Source organism: Odocoileus virginianus, unplaced genomic scaffold (assembly GCF_023699985.2).
Source record: "Odocoileus virginianus isolate 20LAN1187 ecotype Illinois unplaced genomic scaffold, Ovbor_1.2 Unplaced_Contig_2, whole genome shotgun sequence".
Taxonomy (NCBI): Eukaryota; Metazoa; Chordata; class Mammalia; order Artiodactyla; family Cervidae; genus Odocoileus; species Odocoileus virginianus.
In genome coordinates this window covers 702,165-724,241 of record NW_027224319.1, presented here as the reverse complement: position 1 = coordinate 724,241, position 22,077 = coordinate 702,165, and the positions used below count along the sequence as shown (strand labels likewise).

General features: G+C 45.1%; 1 protein-coding gene across 4 annotated transcripts in view; it reads left to right on the top strand.

The window, feature by feature from the left end:
* MKRN2 (makorin ring finger protein 2) overlaps nt 1-22,077 on the top strand; it is a 43,046-nt gene continuing 20,969 nt past the window's right edge. For 2 of the 4 annotated variants that reach the window (XR_011486244.1, XM_020872559.2), the window contains exon 1: nt 5,647-5,771. Coding sequence is in view for 1 of the 4 variants with exons in the window: in XM_020872559.2 (XP_020728218.2) it covers nt 5,746-5,771 (26 nt within the window). In the remaining 3 variants the exon portion in view is untranslated. Of the gene's footprint in view, nt 88-5,646; nt 5,772-6,017; nt 6,202-22,077 lie in introns of those variants that run through there. The other 2 variants (XM_070463350.1, XM_020872560.2) reach the window with 2 other exon arrangements.

The following is a 22,077-nucleotide window of genomic DNA, read 5'->3' as shown; positions in this document are numbered from 1 at the left end:
ATCTGGAAGTTCACCGTTCACGTATTGCTGAAGGGGTAGCTGCGTGGCGCAGGAGTGGCGGCTCAGAGGAGATACCCCACATCCAAGGTAAGAGAAACCTAAGTAAGATGGTAGGTGCTGAGAGAGGGCATCAGAGGGAAGACAGACTGAAACCACAATCACAATCAGATCAGCTAATCTGATCACATGGGCCATGCACGGCCTTGTCTAACTCAGTGAAACTAAGCCATGCCGTGTGGGGCCACCCAAGACGGCCGGGTCATGGTGGAGAGGTCTGACAGAATGTGGTCCACTGGAGAAGGGAATGGCAAACCACTTCAGTATTCTTGCCTTGAGAACCCCATGAACAGTATGAAAAGGCAAAAAGATAGGACACTGAAAGATGAACTCCCCAGGTTGGTAGGTGCCCAATATGCTACTGGAGATCAGTGGGGAAATAACTCCAGAAAGAATGAAGGGATGGAGTCAAAGCAAAAACAACACCCAGTTGTGGATGGGACTGGTGATAGAAGCAAGGTCCGATGCTGTAAAGAGCAATATTGCATAGGAACCTGGAATGTTAGGTCCATGAATCAAGGCAAATTGGAAGTGGTCAAACAGGAGATGGCAAGAGTGAACATCGACATTTTAGGAATCAGTGAACTAAAATGGACTGGAATGGGTGAATTTAACTCAGATGACCATATATCTACTACTGTGGGCAAGAATCCCTTAGAAGAAATGGAGTAGCCATCATAGTCAACAAGAGTCTGAAATGCAGTACTTGGATGCAATCTCAAAAACGACAGAATGATCTCTGTTCATTTCCAAGGCAAACCATTCAATATCACAGTAATCCAAGTCTATGCCCCAACCAGTAATGCTGAAGAAGCTGAAGTTGAATGGTTCTATGAAGACCTACAAGACCTTCTAGAACTAACACCCAAAAAAGATGTCCTTTTCATTATAGGGGACTGGAATGCAAAAGTAGGAAGTCAAGAGATACCTGGAGTAACAGGCAAATTTGGCCTTGGAGTACAGAATGGAAGCAGGGCAAAGGCTAATAAGAGTTTTTCCAAGAGAACACACTGGTCATAGCAAACACCCTCTTCCAACAACACAAGAGAAGACTCTACACATGGACATCACCAGATGGTCAACACCAAAATCAGATTGATTATATTCTTTACAGCCAAAGATGGAGAAGCTGTATACAGTCAGCAAAAACAAGACCAGGAGCTGACTGTGGCTCAGATCATGAACTCCTTATTGCCAAATTCAGACTTAAATTGAAGAAAGTAGGGAAAACCATTAGACCATTCAGATATGACCTAAATCAAATCCCTTATGATTATACAGTGGAAGTGAGAAATAGATTTAAGGGACTAGATCTGATAGACAGAGTGCCTGATGAACTATGGATAGAGAGGTTTGTGACACTGTACAGGAGACAGAGATCAAGACCATCCCCAAGAAAAAGAAATGCAAAAAAGCAAAATGGCTGTCTGAGGAGGCCTTACAAATAGCTGTGAAAAGAAGAGAAGTGAAAAGCAAAGGAGAAAAGGAAAGATATACCCATTTGAATGCAGAGTTCCAAAGAATAGCCAGGAGAGATAAGAAAGCCTTCCTCAGTGATCAGTGCAAAGAAATAGAAGAAAACAATAGAACAGGAAAGAGTAGAGATCTCTTCAAGAAAATTAGAGATACCGAGGGATCGTTTCATGCAAAGATGGGCTCAGTAAAGGACAGAAATGGTATGGACCTAACAGAAGCAGAAGATATTAAGAAGAGTGACAAGAATACACACAAAAACTGTGCAAAAAAGATCTTCACACACACAAAAAAATCTTCACGACCCAGATAACAATGGTGGGATCACTCACCTAGTGCCAGACATCCTGGAATGTGAAGTCAAGTGGGCCTTAGGAAGCATCACTATGTTCAAAGCTGCGGGAGGTGATGAAATTCCAGTTGTGCTATTTCAAATCCTAAAAGATGATGCTGTGAAAGTGCTGCACTCAATATGTCAGCAAATTTGGAAAACTTAGCACGGCCACAGGACTGGAAAAGGTCAGTTTTCATTCCAATTCCAAAGAAGGGCAATGCCAAAGAAAAGGCATTAGATTTTGTCAAATTTTTTATCCACATCTACTAAAATGAGCATATTATTTTTTTTAACACAGTGAATTACATTGATTTACATATTTTGGACCAGTCTTGCAGTCCAGGGATACTTTTCACATGGTCATGGTGTATAATACTTTTTCTACATTGCTGCATTCCATTTGCTAGTATTTTGTGGAGAGTTTTTATATTTCTGTTTATAAAGTATATTGGTCTGTAGTTTTCTTGTGATGTGTTTGCTTTTTGTATCAAGGTGTAATACTGGCCTCATAGAATGTGAGGTATTCCATCCTCTTCTGTTTTTTCTAAGACTGTGTAAAGGATTGGTGTTAATTCTCCTTTGAATGTTCAGTAGAATTCACTAGTGAAGCTTGACTCCCCAGGTGGCGCTAGTGGTAAAGAATCTGCCTGCCAGTGCAGGAGGACAAGGGTTCCATCCCTGGGTCGGGAAGATCCCCTGGAGAAGGAAATGGCAACCCACTCCAGCATTCTTGCCTGGAAAATTCCATGGACAGAGGAGCCTGGTGGGCTACAGTCCATGGGGGTCCCAAACAGTCAGACATGACTGAGCACCCAGATATAGTGAAGCTACTGGATTTGGACTTTTCTTTGTGGGAAGATTTTGGATTAGTAATTCAATCTCTTGATGGAGGTCTGTTCATATTTTCTGCTTCTTGAATCAGTTTCAGTAGGTTGTGTGTCCAGTCCTTAGAATATGTGATGAGAATGGCACTTTAGCTCCAGGGTCTTCTTCTAACTACTTTTAAATTAGAAGAATTTCTTGACACAGTCTAACACATTTTTTTTCACTGATATAACTCTGCCCTAGTTAATAAGTACAGCTAAGCATGAAGAGGAACATTTCTCAGTAATGTATGACACACAAAAAAAGATAAAGCATTAAATTTGTGCCTAAACCACAGCTTCAAAATGTATAAATCAACTGTTGGCCAAAAGGAGGACAATTCTACACTGGGATTTCACTAGAAATCAGTGAGGAAAAGATAATTAGAGAGTCTCAGTTGTTTGGAAATTAAGCAGAACACTTCTAAATAACTTACAAGTCGAAGAATGAAAATTAGAAAATAAAAAAAAATTAAATAAAAAAGAAAACTAGAAAATATTTGAACTGAATGATAAGGAAAATAGGATGTAAAAGCTTGTGAAGCAGTTAAAATGTGCTTAGATGGAAAATTATAGCTTTAAATACTTAAAAAAGAACATTTGAGAATTGGTGATCTGAAGTTCCATCTGAAGAAGCCAGAAACAAGAGCATTATGAATTCAAAGAATGTAGGGCAAAAAAAGTAGTAAAGATACGAGCAGAAATCAGTGAAATATGAAAAGCATCTTCAGTGGGGAAAATGAACAAAGTCAAAAGCTTCTCCCTTGAGAAGATGAACAAAATTGATAAATTTCTAGTAAAATGAATTTTTTTAAAAAAGAAAAATACCAAATAATATCAGTAACGAAAGGAGATACCAATTAGTATCAGTAATGAAAGAAGGTTACAGATCATTTTTTAAAGAAGATATATTAACAACTCCATGACAATAAATTTAATAATTTTAATGAAATGGACTATTTCACTTGGGGAAGAAAAGCTTTCCAAACCTGACAGAAGATAAAATCTGAATAGGCCTATATGTGCCTGCGTGCATGCATGCTCAGTCGTGTCCGACTCTGCAAACTCATGGCCTCTAGCCCTCCATGCTCCTCTGTCCACGGGATTTCCCAGGCAAGAATACTGGAGTGGGTAGCCATTTCCTACTCCAGGGCATCTTCCTGACCCAGGAACCAAACCCGCTCATCTCCTGCATTGGAAGGTGGATTCTTTATCATGGAGCCACCTGGGAAGCCCAGCCTATATGTAATACAGCAATTAAATCTTTAATTAAAAATCTGCTTATGCCAGAAACTGCTGGCTGAGACCTCTTCAGTGGTGGATTCTTCCAAATATTTGAGGAAAAATTAACACCTATATTATACAGACTTTTCCAAAGAATAGAAAAGAGGTAAGACTTCTAAACTTGTTTTATGAGGCCAGCACATCTCAAGCACAAAACCTGACACGGACACCACAAGGGAACGCGGCAGAAGAACATCTCTTATGAATAAGGGTGCAAAATTCCTAAACACGGTGTTAAAATCGGATCTGATGATTTCCAGAAAGACCAATATATCATGGCCAAGTGAGGTGTATCTGAGGAATCTCAGGTTGGTTTACCATTGAAAAATCAATTGCTATAACCAAATAAAGAAGAAGACCGTATGGTTTTCTCAGGAGAAAAACAGATTTGATTTAAAAGAACAAGACATTTATTATTCAAAAGTCTTAAGAAAGCTAGAATGATAAAGAAACTGCCTTTATCTGATAAGGGGTAGCTTTAAAAACTCTGGGCCTAACATTTTAATTAATGATGAAATATTACTTTCCCTGAACTGAAGAACAAGACAGAGGTGTCCACTATTATCGCTTCTGTTCACAGTTGCCCTGAAGATTCTCAGCAGTGCAATAAGGCAGGAGGTAGAAATAAAGGACGTGAAGACTGAAAACAAAGTAAAACTATCATTATTTGTTGATGGCATGATTGTGTACGTGTAGAAAATCCAAAACAACGAAGAAACCACTGGAATTAATACACGAATGTAGCATGGAGCAAGCAATAAACAATTAGGATATTTTTAAAAATATCATTTAAAATGTGTCCAAAAAACTCACCAAGGTACATAAGAATAAACATAATAAAAGTTGTTGACTTCTACACTGAAAACTACAAATTTTCTAATATTCTTCCTAAGTTTCTGAAAGAAATTTCAAAAGTTCTACATGATTGGAAGTATATTCTATGTTCATTCATCAGAAGACAGTTTTTACAGCAGTAAAAAGACTCGAGTGTCCCACTGACAGCAAAGAGATCAAATCAGTCCATCCTAAAGGAAATAAACCTTGAATATTCATTGGAAGGACTGATGCTGAAGGTGAAGTTCCAATACTCTGGCCACCTGATGCGAAGAGCTGACTCACTGGAAAAGACCGTGATGCTGGGAAAGATTGAAGGCGGGAGAAGGGGACGACAAAGGATGCGATGGTTGGATGGCATCACCGACTCGATGGACATGAGTTGGAGTCAAGTCCTAGAGTTGGTGACGGACAGGGAGGCCTGGCGTGCTGCAGTCCATGAGGTCGCAAAGAGTCGGACATGGCTGAGCGACTGAACTGAACTGCGCAGAGGAGAAGGGGGAGCTTGGCCGCGGGAGGGCTGAGGTGATCCTAAGCCGAGAGAAGTCGCTAAGGAAAGCTGAAGAAGAAAGGGAGAGACACGTAGGGACTAACAACCGGCCCCCCGGCGTAAAACCCGCGGGCCTGGGAGGCTAGCCTCGCCCGCCCGGGAGGCCTGGGGAGGCGGGACTAGGAGTGCAGCGATTGGCGGTTGGCCCCGCCGCATCCCGGGGAGGAACCAATTGTGACGGCGGCGAGGTTTCCTGCCGGCGCCACCAGCGTGCGGCACGAAGACGCCGGCGTGCGCCGGCGTGACGCGGCCCCGCGGGATGGGCGGGGCCGAGGCCGAGGAGGCGACAGCGGCGGCGGCTGGGAGAGCGAGAGGCTGCGGCCGGACGACGGCCCTCCGACCCGACCGCCATGAGCACCAAGCAGGTCACTTGCAGGTCAGCGCGCGGCGCCGCGGGTCCTTCCTCGCGCTCGCCTCACCGCCGCGCCAGGGAAACGAACCGGAGCGGGGCGGTGGGAAGCGGCTCTCCCGAGGTTCGGGCTCCGGCCTCCCGCGACGGGGCCGGTGCCCACGACCCGGCGGTGCGTGGCGGAGCTCCGCGGGCCGTGCGCCGCCCATTACCGGCGCGCCGGCCGCCGCGCGGCTGGAAGGAGGGCGCGCTGGCGGGGCCGTGGGACCTGGGGCGAGGCCGCCGCTGTGCTGTCGGGGGGGGCCGAGGAGGTGGTTTACAAATGGCGTTACCGCCCAGGTGTAGGCTCTCATAGTCGGTGAAGGCCCGGGGAAGCGGCCTTCGGTTCTAAGCGTCTGGAGAACTCACGTGCAGAGTCAGCGTGTTAGAGGCGGCTGTGTGGGAAATAGCGTTTGCTGTAAGTTTCTTTCTTTCCCCGCGTATCCCCAAGGCTGGTGTTCTCGGCAGGCTTCACAGTAACACTACTAGGCAGATTTTATTTCTGTTTTGTAGTGCAGAAAACTCAGGCCGACGGAGGGTAAGTGAGAGTCTCCCCTTAGGGAGAGACCCATTTCTTTGGAGAAATGCAACAGTAATGGATGGGTGGCTGTAGAAAATTCAAAGCCGGATGGCCCCACAGCGCCCGTTAAATAGAAATAGCTTGGTGTGTAACACCCGCATTCCTCGGCGGATATGTGGCTTGAAGGTTTGGGGGTCCTGCTTTTACTGCACCTGGAAAGTACAACTTTCAGTAGTTAGTCTGAGTTAAATCTACGTGGGAAACGTTGATGGGCGGCGGTGCCCAGCCCCACGGTCGTGTGGTTCCATTATATGTGATGAAGAGTTTAAGTATCATCTAAGTATCCCTTCCTTACTATGAATAGTTGAGAAACTGTGATGTAAAAAGTTTCCTGTTAGCATTAATCTCTTTTAACCGTTCAACCAGTTTATCCAAGACCTAGGTGCCATTGTCGGAAATTGGCCGTTTGTGTGGATAGAAAAGAATTTCACTAGGCTATTTGTAATAGAAGGTCTTTGTGAGAACCTGTGCGCCTGTTTATGTGTATTTCTGTAAACTTCCCCCTGTTGGACAATACCTTTAATCATTGTAGTCTGTATACCAAATTCCGGTTAAGGGGGCTCTAAGCCGCGTCTGCATGAGGTTGCTTGTGTCTGCACTGCTTTGTATTGGAATCTCCCATCTGCGTGGTGTCTCATTTGACAGATGAGGAGAAGCTGTGCTCCTACTTGAAGCTTGCCCCGAATTCACATCTACCTGGAGGAACAGAAATGTAAATCAAGACCACCTTGGGGTTGTTCTTACTATCCTAGGAGATGGCTTGACCTCAAAGCTTTGGTTCTGGTTTTCCCAGATAGGAGTGTCCTGCAAGAAGTTGGTGCAGAGAAACTAGAGTGGGTTGGACGGTTGAGAAGGGAACAGTTGTGTACGAAGTGATGTTTGTTGGCAGTGCGCTGGATGCTCTTTGAGATTCCGTACCAGCCGTGTTGCTTGTCATCCAGCAACACACGCCATTCCGTGGATCACCAGCCAGGCCTCAGCAGTGAAGTGACTTCCAGGGTTTATCAGCTTCCAGGTGGCGCATATGTGGCATCAGAGTTTGTGCTCTTGTAGGTGCTCTGGCCCCCAAATAAGTTTGGGAAATGCTAAATTAAAGTTTCTTTACTACGGGAATTTTCAAAGCTTTTAATTTGCTTATACAAAAAAGGAAAACTCATCCAAAACTATACAGTGGGACTGTGCCTAGTGGTCCAATACTTAAGACTTTGCCTTCCAGTGTACGGGAACCCTGGTTGGTGTAGTTCAATCCCTGGTTAGGGAGCTAACATCTCACATTCCTCAGGGCCAAAAAAACAGAACAGAAGCAATATTGTAACAAATTCAGTAAAGACTTTAAAATGGTCCCCATTAAATAAATAATAAATAGAGGTCCCTTGCAAAGGGATGTGAAAGAGTGGTGTCACAAGGTCTGCCTTGTGGAAGGAGAAACAGAGGACATACTTACATAGGAAAATGGCATTGTTACCAAGAGTACCAGGGTAACATTAGTGCACTAGTGTTGGAAAAGCTTTTCTCACTTCAGTACCTTATACACTGAGATCTATCTCCAGACATTGGCAACATACATGAAATGTTCAAGGTTTGATTTGTTTGGGAGACCAGATCTAAAACTGGGTGGTCTGCTGCTTTTGGTTTATGTCAAGGTGCAAACTGGTATTGGTTTTCCTGGCTGTGCGATATGATGTATACATGCTTATGCTGCGTGTCAGCAGGACAAAGTGTTTGTTTTGCTTCTATTATAATACAAGCTAAATGGTAGGATTCCCAGACCTAAGGACAAAGACATTCCATGTTTACTGCCTGTCGGTCAGCTCCCGTGACTCCTCAACATTCCACTCTGTCCAGAATCTCAATTTTTTGCTGATTCTTTTTTCCAAACCATCTACCTAGGTTTTCCAATCTGTTTTCAATGGCCTTTATTATTGCTTGGTAACCAATTTGTTTGTCCTTCTCCTCATGTGATAGCAGTCCCTTTGTTAAGACCCATAATTACGGTTTCCAGAGAGTCAGGCCCAGAGCTTGTGACTCATTGAAAGGCACCAAGAAAATACAGAGCACCTTGTGGCCCGTGAGTGACAGGAAGCGCTTGAGCTCCAAACTTGGGCAGCTCTGGATTCTGATTCTGGCTTCACCTGGGCTGCAGTCTCCTCGTCTGTAAAATGGGGATGGCCATGCCCACCCAGCTTGGAAAAGTCCCTGGTGCTAGGAAAGTTCGAGGGCAGAAGAGGAAGAGGGCGTCAGAGGATGAGGTGGCCAGACGGCATCATTGATGCAACGGACACAAACTTGGGCAGACTCCAAGAGATGGCAAGGGACAGGGAGGCCTGGCGTGCCGCAGTCCATGGGGTGGCAGAGTCAGACACAACCGGTGACTGAACAACAGTGCCCAACCAGTAGGGCTGGTTAAGAGATAACATAATAACAAATAACCCTAAGACCATTGAGGATGTTTTAGGCTAAGCACTGACATGCAGTCTATGAAGCACTGTGAATTATAATCATATTACGGATGGGAAAGGCTTGGAGATTTAAATTATTTACTCAAGGTCATATAGGAAGCTAACTTCACAGTCTTCCTTTAACCACTAAATTGTTCTTTATTTCATCCCTGCCACTAATCAGTTATTTCAAGCCTGTCGCCATGCCTCCCATTAGCTGTGTTCCTTCCCCTTTTTATAAAGTTTTTGTTTTTTATTTATTTGGCTGCGATGGGTCTTAGTTGCAGCACACAGGTGCTTTAGTTGTGGCATTTGAACTCTTCGCTGTGGCATGCAGGGTCTAGTTCCCTGACCAGGAATCCAACCTGGGCCCGCTGCATTGGGACCTCAGAGTCTCAGCCACGGGACCACCAGGGGAGTCCAAATCTGCCTTCCCCTTTGATGGATCTGTTGTCACAGGCAGTACAGCCACAAAATTTAAGCCTGTGAAAATACGTGGGAAAAGGCGAAGGAAGGTGACACTGAGAATGCAAATTGCCCGTGTGCTTGGAAGTGATTTGCAGAAATGTTCTGCTAGAGGCAGGCACCATGGAAAGACCTGCACGAAACCAGGTTGATTGTGTTTGGCTCAGCCTTCAGCCACAGCTGCTGGTGGTTCTGTAGCTAGTAGTGAACCTGATACCCTCTGCAACAGATAAAAAGCTACACCATCTGGAACAGTCTTTAGGGTCACCCCGGATAACAGATGACTGTGGAGTGTCCCCTAGAAAGAACCTCCTTACTCTGCGTCTCAGCTGTGCACGCCCCCCCCCCCCCCCCCCATATCCCAACAGCCCACAGTCCTCTCCAGCTCATGTCTCAGTCTTCTCTCTAGGAAGAGGGATGGTTTGGCCATCCAGAAGGGTGAGCAGTTGGAAACTCATTACGGGATACATGCCGCATGAAAGAGGTCGGGGTTAAGCTTAGTATAACCCAGATGGTGAGGAATCACTGTGAGCAGCTGACAAATGCCCTGGAAGGACTGGCGGGACGCCCCCAGAGAAGTTTTGGGTTTGTCACCGGGCAGTGGAAACGGTGGCATACACTACAGAAATAGGACTGGACCAGCTCCACTTCTTGTTTCATACTTGCTTTGCTTGAGGCAATGGTGGAGGCTTAGAAGTTGTATTTGAAACTAAATTTCAGTTTAGTCACAGAGGTGAAATGCCTTGCATGGAGTCACCAGCTTCTAAGTGAGAAAACTGGGAACTTGGGTGGTCGTTAAATATTTCGAATTTTTGATGGGGAATATAATTAGTGCAGTTTGGAAGGTGCGTTTTCTAAAGAAGATTTGTGGGAGGTGGTGGTAGAATTACTCAATATAAAAGACATCTGCAGGCCCACCACTGAGCATCTTTCCTCTTCTTGCCTGGTTAGTAGATGGTATCTAGCAGTCTTGCCCTGGTTCTTTGAGGAAACTTTGTCTAGTTTCTCCAAAAGAAACCGTTAATGAAGCATTTGTTAGATCTCACTTGTGTGGAACTGTTTTTGTAGCCAACTGGAACCTGTTCTCTTCCACTCTGGAGGAGTCTACTAATTCTGATTTAGCTGGTCACTGATTGGTTTTTTTTTTAACACCTTCAAAAATTACCCTACTTGAGGGTGGTTGGAATCTATCGCAGTGTGTGTTTCCTTTGTATTTATTTGTTTGGCCGAGCTGGGTCTTGGTTGTGGCAGGCGGGATCTTCACTTGCAGAGCATGTGGGCTCAGTAGTCGTGGCGCCCGGCTTTAGTTGCTCTGTGGCAGGTGGGATCCCGTTCCCCGACCAGGGGTCAGATCTGCGTCCCCTGTGCTACAAGGCGGATTCCTAACCACTGGGCCACCAGGGAAGTCCCGGAATTACATCACGATGTTGAGTAGGGTTTCTCCAGAAGAGTTACCAAACTGTTGAGAAGTGTGATACACTTTCATGTTGGGGATCCCAGAATTACCACTACAGCTGGTGATTGGCTAGAATGACCTGTGGAACTCAACGTATCGTTGTATTCAAGACTGAGGTTGATCACAGTGAGTGGGAGGGGTTACAGCTGGACCGTAAGGGAGACAGACTCCAGTGGCATCTGGGGAACCCGAGAGCAGGCTTCCTGCCCTTTTCCTCCCGCAGCGGAAACGCAGCACCCTGTGCCCAGGGAAGGCCATCAGAGACTCCGTGCCCAGGCCCGTCTCCCTCCGCCCAGCATGTCCCCAAACCAGACTCCTGGGAAAGCAGGCGCGCAGCACCAACGAGATCCTACCCAGGAGAGGCAGAGCGAGCCTCTCGAACTCAGAGACCGTCTCTCAGTGTGGGGGGCCGTCTCCCAGCTGGGTCCCGGGGGCTGTAGGCAGGGGCCTGCCTTCTTAGCGGGCTCCGGCCTGCCGTATTCACAGTGCTTCTGCACACTTGGAAAGCCAGTATTGTGAATACCAAGGTTTATTTAGGCCCTCTCTTTCTCTTTTTAATGTTTTAAAATGTTTTTAATGTTTTAACCAAGCGTACCCTTGGTTTGCCAGGTTTTGAGCCTTTTTTCTTTTTTTTTTTTCATAGAACTACAGCAGGCTTATAGCAGGTTACTGCCCAAGTCTCTGGTCTGGTGGCAGCCCTGGGGGTGTTGCCTGAGAAGAGTGTAGCTGACCACCTAGACAAGCCCCTTCAGGCCACCGCCTCAGTGTAGTCGTTTGCATCACAGGTCCAGTCATCTTTGTCGGCTCAGAAACTTCGTTCTGTTGGTGTGTTTAGAGGTGACACATGCTACCCAGGGGCTTTCCAGGTGTCGCTTTTTATGTGAGCGGCTGAGCACGTGCTCCTGGCTCAGTGTGCACTGACATGCAGAGCAGAGGGCCCTTCTCACACTTCTGGGAGAAGAGAAATTGCCCGGCGGGCCTGGTCAGCAGTCTGCCAGTGGGAGATGGGCAGGTGGAGAGACGTGGACGTACGTGTGCAGAGCAGGGCCAGGTGGAGGGGCTTCAGAACTGTGGTGTCCAGCTGAGCAGCCTCGCCGGTCCTCTGTAGGGCTGAGGTGCAGCGTGAACCTGTGTCCTCTGGTACCTTCCTCGCCTCTGTTGTTGTTGCTGTTGGTGAAATTCACATGATATGAAACATACTGTTTAGCCGTAGTTGACTGTACGTTTCAGTGGCGCTCAGTAAGGACCTTCATGTTGTGCAACTTGTGTGTGTGCGTGCGGGCTCAGTTGGGTCTGACACTCTGTGGCCCCGTGGTCTCTACCTGCCAGGCTCCTCTGTCCATGAGATTTCCCAGGCAAGGATGCTGGAGTGGGTTGCCATTTCCTCCTCCAGGGGATCTTCCCAACCCAGGAGTCGAACCAGGTATCCACGGCTCCTGAATTGCAGGTGGATTCTTGACCACTGAGCCACCATATGACTCACCATCATCTATTTCTTGGGTATTTTTTACTTTCCTAAACTGAAACTCTGTTGTCATTAAACACTAACTCCCCATGCCACTCCCCCCCGACCCTTGGCATCTAACAATTTATCATTACTTTCTGACTCTCTGAATTTGACTAGGTATTCTCCATACCTCATATACATAGGAATCAAACAGTATTTGTCTGCACTGTAAATTGGGACACCTTTTTAAGGTTAAGTTAATGTGTGTCCTATAAACAGATTGTACTTTCTTCCCACCCCACCCACTCCCTGCCCCAGTGCTATACAGTAGGTTCTCATTCATCTCAGTTCAGTTGCTTGGTCATGTCTGACTCTTTGCGACCCCATAGACTGCAGCACGCCAGGCTTCCCTGTCCATCACCAACTCCCAGAACTTGCTCAAACTCATGTCCATTGAGTCAGTGATGCCATCCAACCATCTCATCTTCTGTTGTCCCCTTCTCCTCCTGCCTTCAGTCTTTCCCAGCATCAGGGTCTTTTCCAGTGAGTCAGTTCTTCACATCAAGTGGCCAAAGTATTGGAGTTTCAGCTTCAGCATCAGTCCTTCCAATGAATATTCAGGATTGATTTCCTTTAGGATGGACTGGTTAGACCTTCTTGTAGCCCAAGGGACTCTCAAGAGTCTTCTCCAATACCACAGTTCAAAAGCATCAATTCTTCAGCACTCAGCTTTCTTTAACTAGTCCAACTCTCACATCCATACATGACTACTGGAAAAACCATAGCTTTGACTAGATGGACCTTTGTTGGCAAAGTAATGTCTCTGCTTTTTAATATGCTGTCTAGGTTTGTCATAGCTTTCCTTCCAAGGAGCAAGTGTCTTTTAATTTCATGGCTGCAGTCACCATCTGCAGTGATTTTGGAGCCCAGGAAAATAGTCTGTCACTGTTTCCATTGTTCCCCATCTATTTGCCATGAAGTGATGGGATCGGATGCCATGATCTTAGTTTTTTGAATGTTGAGTTTTAAGGCCAACTTTTTCACTCTCCTCTTTCACTTTCATCAAGGGGCTCTTTAGTTCTTCACTTTCTGCCATAAGGGTGGTGTCATCTGTGTATCTGAGGTTATTGATATTTCTCCTGAAATCTTGATTCCAGCTTGTGCTTCATCCAGCCCGGCATTTCACATGATGTACTCTGCATATAAGTTAAATAAGCAGGGTGACAATATACAGCCTTAACGTACTCCTTTCCCAATTTGGAACCATTCCTTTGTTCCATGTGTGGTTTCAGCTGTTGCTTCTTGACCTGCATACAGATTTCTCAGGAGACAGGTAAGGTGGTCTGGTATTCCCATCTCTTTAAGAATTTTCCACAGTTTGTTGTGATCCATGCAGTCAAAGGCTTTGGCATAGTCAATAAAGAGGTAGATGTTTTTCTGGAATTCTTTTGCTTTTTCTGTCATCCAGTGGATGTTGACAACTTGATCTGCCTTTTATAAATCCAGCTTGAACATCTGGAAGATCTTGCTTCATATACTGTGGAAGCCTGGTTTGGAGAATTTTGAGCGTTACTTTGCTAGCATGTGAGATGAGTGCAGTTGTGCAGTAGTTGGAACATTCTTCGGCATTGCCCTTCTTGAGGATTGGAATGGAAACTGACCTTTACCAGTCCTGTGGCCACTGCTGAGTTGTCCAAATTTGCTGGTATGTTGAGTACGGCACTTTCACAGTATCATCTTTTAGGATTTGAAATAGCTCAGCTGGAATTCCGTCACCTTCACTAGCTTTGTTCACAGTTATTCACTAGCTTTGTTCATAGTGATGCTTTCTAAGGCCACTTGACTTTGGACCCCAGGATGTCTGGCTCTAGGTGAGTGATCACACCATCGGGGTTATCTGGGTCATTAATCTATTTTTGTATAGTGCTTCTGTGTATTCTTGCTACCTCTTCTTAATATCTTCTGCTTTTATTAGGTCCATACCATTTCTGTCCTTTATTGTGCCCATCTTTGCAGGAAATGTTCCCTTGGTATCTCTAATTTTCTTGAAGAGATCTCTAGTCTTTCCCATTCTATTGTTTTCCTCTATTTCTTTGCACTGATCACTGAGGAAGTGCTTTCTTATCTCTCCTTGCTATTCTTTGGAACTCTGCATTCAGATGAATATAGCTTTCCTTTTCTCCTTTGCCTTTAGCATCTCTTTTCACAGCTATTTGTAAGACCTCCTCAGACAACCATTTTGCCTTTTTCACTTCTTTTTCTTGGGGATGGTCTTGATCACTGCCTTCTGTATGGTGTCATGAATCTTCGTCCATAGTTCATCAGGCACTCTATCAGATCTAATCCCTTGAATCTGTTTGTCACTTCCACTGTATAATTGTAAGGAATTTGACTTAGGTCATACCTGAATGGTCTAGTGGTTTTCCCTATACAATTTCAGTCTGAATTTGGCAATAAGGAGTTCATGGTCTGAGCCACAGTCAGCTCCCGGTCTTGTTTCTGCTGACTGTATAGACCCTTTCCATCGTTGTCTGCAAAGACTATAGTCAGTCTGATTTTGGTATTGACCATCTGGTAATGTCCACGTGTAGAGTCTTCTCTTGTGTTGTTGGAAGAGGGTGTTTGCTATGACCAGTGCATTCTCTTGGCAAAACTGTTAGCCTTTGACCTGCTTTGTTTTGTACTCCAAGGCCAAATTTGCCTGTTACTCCAGGTATCTCTTGACTTCCTACTTTTGCATTCCAGTCCCCTGTGATGAAAAGGACATCTTTTTTGGTGTTAGTTCTAGAAGGTCTTGTAGGTCTTCATAGAACCATTCAACTTCAGCTTCTTTGGCATTACTGGTTGGGGCATAGACTTGGATTACCATGATACTGAATGGTTTGCCTTGGAAATGAACAGAGATCATTCTGTCATTTTTGAGGTTGAACCCAAGTACTGCATTTCAGAGTTTTTTTTGTTGACTTATGAGGGCTACTCCATTTTTCCTAAGGGATTCTTGCCCACAGTAGTAGATATAATGGTCATCTGAGTTAAATTTATGTGTTCCAGTCCATTTTAGTTCACTGATTCCTAAAATGTCGATACTCAGTCTTGCCATCTCCTGTTTGACCACTTCCAATTTGCCTTGATTCATGGACCTAACATTCCAGGTTCCTATGCAATATTGTTCTTTATAGCATCGGACTTTATTTCCATCACCAGTCACATCCACAACTGGGTGTTGTTTTTGCTTTGGCTCCATCTCTTCATTATTTCTGGAGTTATTTCTCCACTGATCTCCAGTAGCATATTGGGCACCTCCTGACCTGGGGATTTTATCTTTCAATGTTGGATCTTTTTGCCTTTTCATACTGTTCATGGGTTCTCAAGGCAAGAATACTGAAGTGGTTTGCCATTCCCTTCTCCAGTGGACCACATTTTGTCAGAACTCTCCACCATGACCCGTCCATCTTGGGTGGCCCTACATGGCATGGCTCATAGTTTCATTGAGTTAGACAAGGCTGTGGTCCATGTGTGATCAGTTTGGTTAGTTTTCTGTGATTGTGGTTTTCATTCTCTTTGTCCTCTGATGAATAAGGATAAGAGGCTTATGGAAGCTTCCTGACGGGTGAGACTGACTGAGGGGGAAACTGGGTCTCGTTCTGATGCGTGGGGCCATGCTCAGTTCAGTTCAGTTGCTCAGTTATGTCCAACTCTTTGCAACCCCATGGACTGCAGCATGCCAGGCCTCCCTGTCCATCACCAGCTCCCAGAACTTACTTAAACTCATGTGCATTGAGTCAGTGATGCCATCCAACCATCTCATCCTCTGTCGTCCCCTTCTCCTCCTGCCTTCAATCTTTCCCAGCATCAGGGTCTTTTCCAATGAGTCAGTTCTTCGCATCAGGTGGCCAAAGTATTGGAGTTTCAGCTTCAGCATCAGTCCTTCCAATGAATATTCAGGACTGATTTCCTTTAGGATGGACTGGTTGGATCTCCTTGCAGTCCAAGGGACTCTCAAGGGTCTTTTCCAACACCATAGCTCAAAAGCACCAATTCTTCGGAGCTCAGCTTTCTTTATTGTCCAGTTCTCACATCCATACATGACTACTGGAAAAACCATAGCTTTGACTAGACTAGCTTTGACTTGGTCAGCAAGGTAATGTTTCTGCTTTTTAACAAGGGGCCATGCCCAGTAAATCTTTAATCCAATTTTCTGTGTTCCCTCCTTGTTGTTTGATCTGAGGTCAAACTGTCACCCACGCCTCCACTCCTGGACACTCATGGGCAAGTCTGCTCAGTCTTTTGTGGGGACACTGCTCCTTTCTCCTGGTTCCTGGTGCACACACGGTTTTCATTGTGCCCTCCAAGAGTCCGTTTCCTCGGTCCTGTGGAATCAAGTCTGTAATCAAGTCCCACTGGCCTCCAAAGTCATATTCTCTGGGGGTGCGAGTCTGCTCAGTGGCTCTGTGGTAGGGCTGATGGGGATCTCCTCCAAGAGGCCTATACCACACGCTGCGTGACCCAGATCTGCTGCAGTCAGAGCCCCTGTGCCCACCGCAGGCCACTGATGGCCCGTTCCTTCGCAGGAGACACTCAAACACTCAAAGGCAGGTGTGGCCTGGCCTCTTTCGGGCCTCTGGGTCCTGGTGCGCACACGGTTGTCTTTGAATCCTCCGCGCATCTGCGGCGGGTATGGGGTTTGATTCTAAACGCAATTTTGCCCTTCTACCATCTTGCTGGGGCTTCGCCTTTGTCCTTGGATGTGGGGTATTGTTTTTTGTTGGGATCCAACATTCTCCTGTCGATGCTTGTTCAGCAGCAAGTTGCAGTTTTGGAGCTGGTGCAGGAGAAGATGAGCACACGTCCTTCTACTCCGCCATCTTGCGGACAGTTTGAGGTTCTCAGTGGTCACCTGTTTTATATGTAACGGTGCATATATGTCGGTCCCAGTCTCCTGACCTAACCCCGCCCCCTTGGTGTTCGTAGATTGTTCTCTACATCTGTGTCTCTGTTTCTGCTTTGTAAATAGGTTCAGCTGTCCCATTTTTTCCTAGATTCCACATATATGTATTAATATATGATATTTTCCCTCTTTGCCTGCCTGCTCACTGTATGACTGTCTCTGGGCCCGTCCGCTTCTTTGCAGATGGCAGTTTTGTTCCTTCGTGTGGCTGAGTAGTATTCTGGTGTGCATGTGCACTGTGCCTTTATCCGTTTGTCTGTCAGTGGCCGTCTTCACTGCGTCCATGTGCTGCTATGAGTATGGAGGTGCATGTGCCTTTTCAAATCAATGTTTTGGATTAAAAAAAATTTTTTTTATACCCAGGAATGGAATTGCTGGTCCCATTTCTAGTTAGTTGGGAAATCTCCACACTGTTTTCCACAGTGTCTGCACCAATTTACATTCCTACCAACGGTGTAGGAGCGTTCCCTTTTCTCCACGTCCTCGCCAACATTTGTTATTTGTGTCCTTTTTTATGATACCTGTTCTGAGCGGTGTGAAGTGATCCTGTGGTTTTGATTTCCCTAATGAGTAGTGATGTTGAGCATCTTTTCACATGCCTCTTGGCTGTCTGCATGTCCTCTTTGGAAAAAATGTCTATTCAGGTTTTCTGCCCATCTTTTTAAAATCATGTTGTTTGTTTGATGTTGAGTTGTATGAGCTGTGTATATATTTTGGATATTTACCCCTTATCAGTCAAATCATTTACAAATATTTTCTGCCATTCAGTAGGCTGTCTTTCCATTTTGTTGGTGTTTTCTTTTACTATGCAAAAACTTAATGTTTAATTAGGGCCCATTTGTTTATTTTTGTTTTTGTTTCCTTTGCTTTAGGAGACAGATCCCAAAAAATATTGCTGTGGTTTATGTCGAAGAGTGTTCAGCCTATGTTTTCCTCTAGGAGTTTTACGGTTTCCAGTCTTACTTGTAGGTCTTTAATCCATCTTGAGTTTATTTTTGTGTGTGCTGTGCACTAGATGGCCCCAGGCACGTTTTCAAGAGCAGCAGTTCTCTCAGGTCAGGGGCCCCACGGTGGGAAGCACTGCACAGTGAAGCTGTCAGGAAAGCACTTGGTGGGTTGGAGGGGTGGGATGGTTTCTTGGTCCAGTCAGGACTCATCCTGGTCATGAAGGACAGTGTGTTATCACAGCTCGGTGCAGTGAAAGATGGGGTGCAGTGTTGTAGACAGGGCCATGGTTTGGACAGAGGCAGAGTGACAGGAAAATCAGTTTCCGTAGGAAAAGGTCCAGGCTTCCTGGGAAGACCAGAGCTGGAGTCCCCTGCCCAGCAATTAGATCTTCTCTAAGCCTCAGCTTTCCTGTCTGTGTCATTGGTATAGAGCTGATACTCCTCAGAGTAGTGTCAGGATTAAGTGAGATATAGAGGCAAAAGTGCTAGACAGAGTCTTATTGACAGTACTGCTGGTTGAATCTGTTGTATTTTTCCTTACTAGTTGTATTTCTGAAAACTTGTTAAAAGAGAGGGAAGGCCCTCTTTGCCACAAAGTCAAGAGGTATCCCTCTTTCAAAAAGATACATTGTCACAGGCTTACCAGGGAGAAATGGGTAAAACCAGAGTGCTCCAGAGCTGATAAGATGAGAGCTGGTGTGGAACATCTTGGGGGAGTTATCCTGCCACTCCTTCTGCCTTTGTGTATTTTGAGATTTTCCACGCTATGTTTTTTAAGTAAGTTAAAACATGGTTTCACAGATGAAGCCCCTTTACAGAGCACCTTCCTGATGAGGTCCTCACTGACTTCTCCAGCCTCTCCAGTCTGTGTCCCCCTGCGGCTCCATGGCCCTCTGGAAGAGGCCTGGGAAGGGGTGGTGTCTTTCAGCCCCGTGTCCCTTACTGGGGGCACACTGGTCAGTAAAGCTGCCAGTCTGGCCGTGACCCTCCCGTCTGTCTCAGCAGGCCTGCTGCGCCCTCAGGAGGCCTCCCTTCTCTGCCTTTCTGTCTCTCCTCACAAGAGACACGTACTCCTCCCACCCACCTGCACTCTGCACACTGCTTGGCACGGCCCCATGTCTCCTCAGCCCTGTGCGTGCATTGTGGTAAGGCACAGGTCTGTCTTGTAACTGTCTGCTTAATCATCCGCATTCTTTACTAAACTTTAGTAAGAGATGACTCATTAAAGAGGTGAGTGACTGCAGCCATGAGATTAAAAGACGCTTGCTGCTTAGAAGAAAAGCTGTAACCAACCACATTAAAAAGTAGAGACCTTTGCCAACAAAGGTCCGTCTGGTAAAAGCTATGGCTTTTCCAGTAATCATGTATGGATGTGAGCCTTGGGCTATAAAGAAAGCTGAGTGCCGAAGAACTGATGCTTTTGAACTGTGGTGTTGGAGAAGACTCTTGAGAGTCCCTTGGACTGCAAGGAGATCCAACCAGTCCATCCTAAAGGAGACCAGTCCTGGGTGTTCATTGGAAGGACTGATGCTGAAGCTGAAACTCCAATACTTTGGCCACCTGATGCGAAGAACTGAATCATTGGAAAAGACCCTGATGCTGGGGAAGATTGAGAGCAGGAGGAGGGGACGTCAGGGGGTGAGATGGTTGGATGGCATCACTGACTGGATGGACATGAGTTTGAGCAAGCTCCAGGAGTTGGTGATGGACAGGGAGGCCTGGCGTGCTGCAGTCCATGGGGTCATAAAGAATCAGACACAACTGAGCAACTGAACTGAATAAGAGCTGAACTTTGGGGGTTAGGTGAGATAGGTATTATACTGAGCATTTATGTTTTTTTTTTTTTAAACACACTCTCCTCAGTATTTGATACATTTTATAATCATGGTAGAAGCAGTATATATTATAATCATGGTAGAAATACCTTTCTGCATTTTTGACACATATGGCAAACTGTGTAAGAGCATACTGTATGTGCTGTTTTAAAATTTGTGGTGAAATGTACGTAACAAAAACTTACCGTCTTAGCCATATGTCAGTGTGCAGTTCAGTAGTTAGTACATTCGCACTCTTGTGCCCCCATCTCCACCACCCACCTCCAGAACTCTTCCAATTCCCGAACCGAAACTGCCCCTTTAAACACTTACCTCCTCCATCTGCCTCCCCAGCCCCTGGCAACAGCCATTCTGCTTCCTCGCTGTGAATTTGACTGTTCTGAGCACCTCGTGGAAGTGAATTCTACAGTGCTTGTCTTTTGGGTCTGGTTTCAGCACTTAGCATAACATCCTCAAAGGTCTTCCATGTTGTAGCAACTGTCAGGCTTTCCTTCCTTGTGTGTGCAGACCACATATTTTTTGTATCCATTCGTCCATGACTGAACACTTGGATTGTTTTCACCTTTTGTTGTGAATCATGTGGGGTGTACTAGAGTTCTTGTTTCCAGTTCATTTTTGTGTATACCCAGGAGTGGAATTGCTGAATCATATGGCAACTCTATTTTTAATTTTCTGAGGAATCACTGTACTGTTTTACAGAGTGACGACTGCACCATTTTACTGTATGTTCTGTTTTGTAATATGCTTTTTTCAGTTAATACTCCTCAGTTTTCCATGTCAATAAATTATCTGATATCTAGTCTGGATGTGTCTGTACTCAGCTTTCCTCATTTGTCACACAGGTTTTTTTTTTTCCATTTTCACCAAGAACTTTATTAAACAATGTATTCACTGTTTCATTCCACCTTGTTGTTTAGTCACTAAGTCCTGTCTGAGCTTTTTGCGACCACATGGACTATAGCCCACCGGGCTCTTCTGTCCATGGGATTTTTTTCCCAGGCAAGAATACTGAAGCAGGTTGCCATTTCCTTCTCCAGGGGCACAGATGTTTTTTGGAGCTGCTTTGTCCAAACCAGAGTATAATCCAGGACCGAGTATTTCATTGGTTATTGCATACCTTATATTCTACTAATCTAGTGCAATCTACTCCTTTTTAAATTTTCTTCTTTTGACAGCTTTATTGAAGTTTAATTTTCATGCCATTTATAGGGACTGTGTCTTTATGCAGCCTATATAAGGTGTGCAGTGGTCTGTATAAGGAGCATTCTGTCCCTGTAGATGTGCCCCGTTTTTAACACTACATGTAAATGAATTCATGCAGCATGTGGTCTTTTGTGTCTGTCTTATTTCACTTACTATGATGTGTTCACACTTCATCCTTGTAGCATGCATCATTATTTATTCCTTTTTATTGCCAGATTAATACCCCACTGTATGGATGTTTTACAGTTTATCTGTTCACCAGTTGATGGAATTGTCAGAGTTCTCACTCTTTGACTATTATGAATAACGTTGCTATGAACATTCCTGTCCAAGTATTTGTTTGAACATGCTTTCGTTTTTCTTGGATAGACAGAGTCGACACCTGGGAATGGAATTGCTGGGTCCTGTGGGAAATTTATGTTTTAAGTTTTAAGAAACCGCCAAACTGTTTCCAGACCGAGACCCTGTCCCCTTACTCTTTTTCCCATGATGCTTGGCAAAGAGACCTGACCCACATACTGCCTCCTCTTTTGTATTTGTTTGGTTGCTTCATCATGAAGTCTTTTAGTTTGTTCCCAATCCTCCTGAATTTCCTATAAACTCAAAGATGTGCGGTTTTGGGTTTTCTTGAACTTTTTATTTTGTATTTTGGTATAGCCGGTTAACAATGTTGTAACGGTTTCAGGTGAACAGGGAAGGGACTCAGTCATGCATATATTATATATATCCATTCTCCCCCAAGCCCCCCTCCTGTCCAGGCGGTCACATAGCAACAGAGAGTTCCATGCTCTATACAGTAGTCCTTGTTGGTTATCCATTTAAGATACAGCAGTGTGTACATGGACATCCCAAACTCCCTATTTCTTCCCCTCAGCAACCATAAGTTCATTTTCTAAGTCTGTGAGTTTCTGTTTTGTAAGTTTATTTGTATAATTTCTTTTTGGATTCCGCATTTAAGGGATGTCACATGGTATT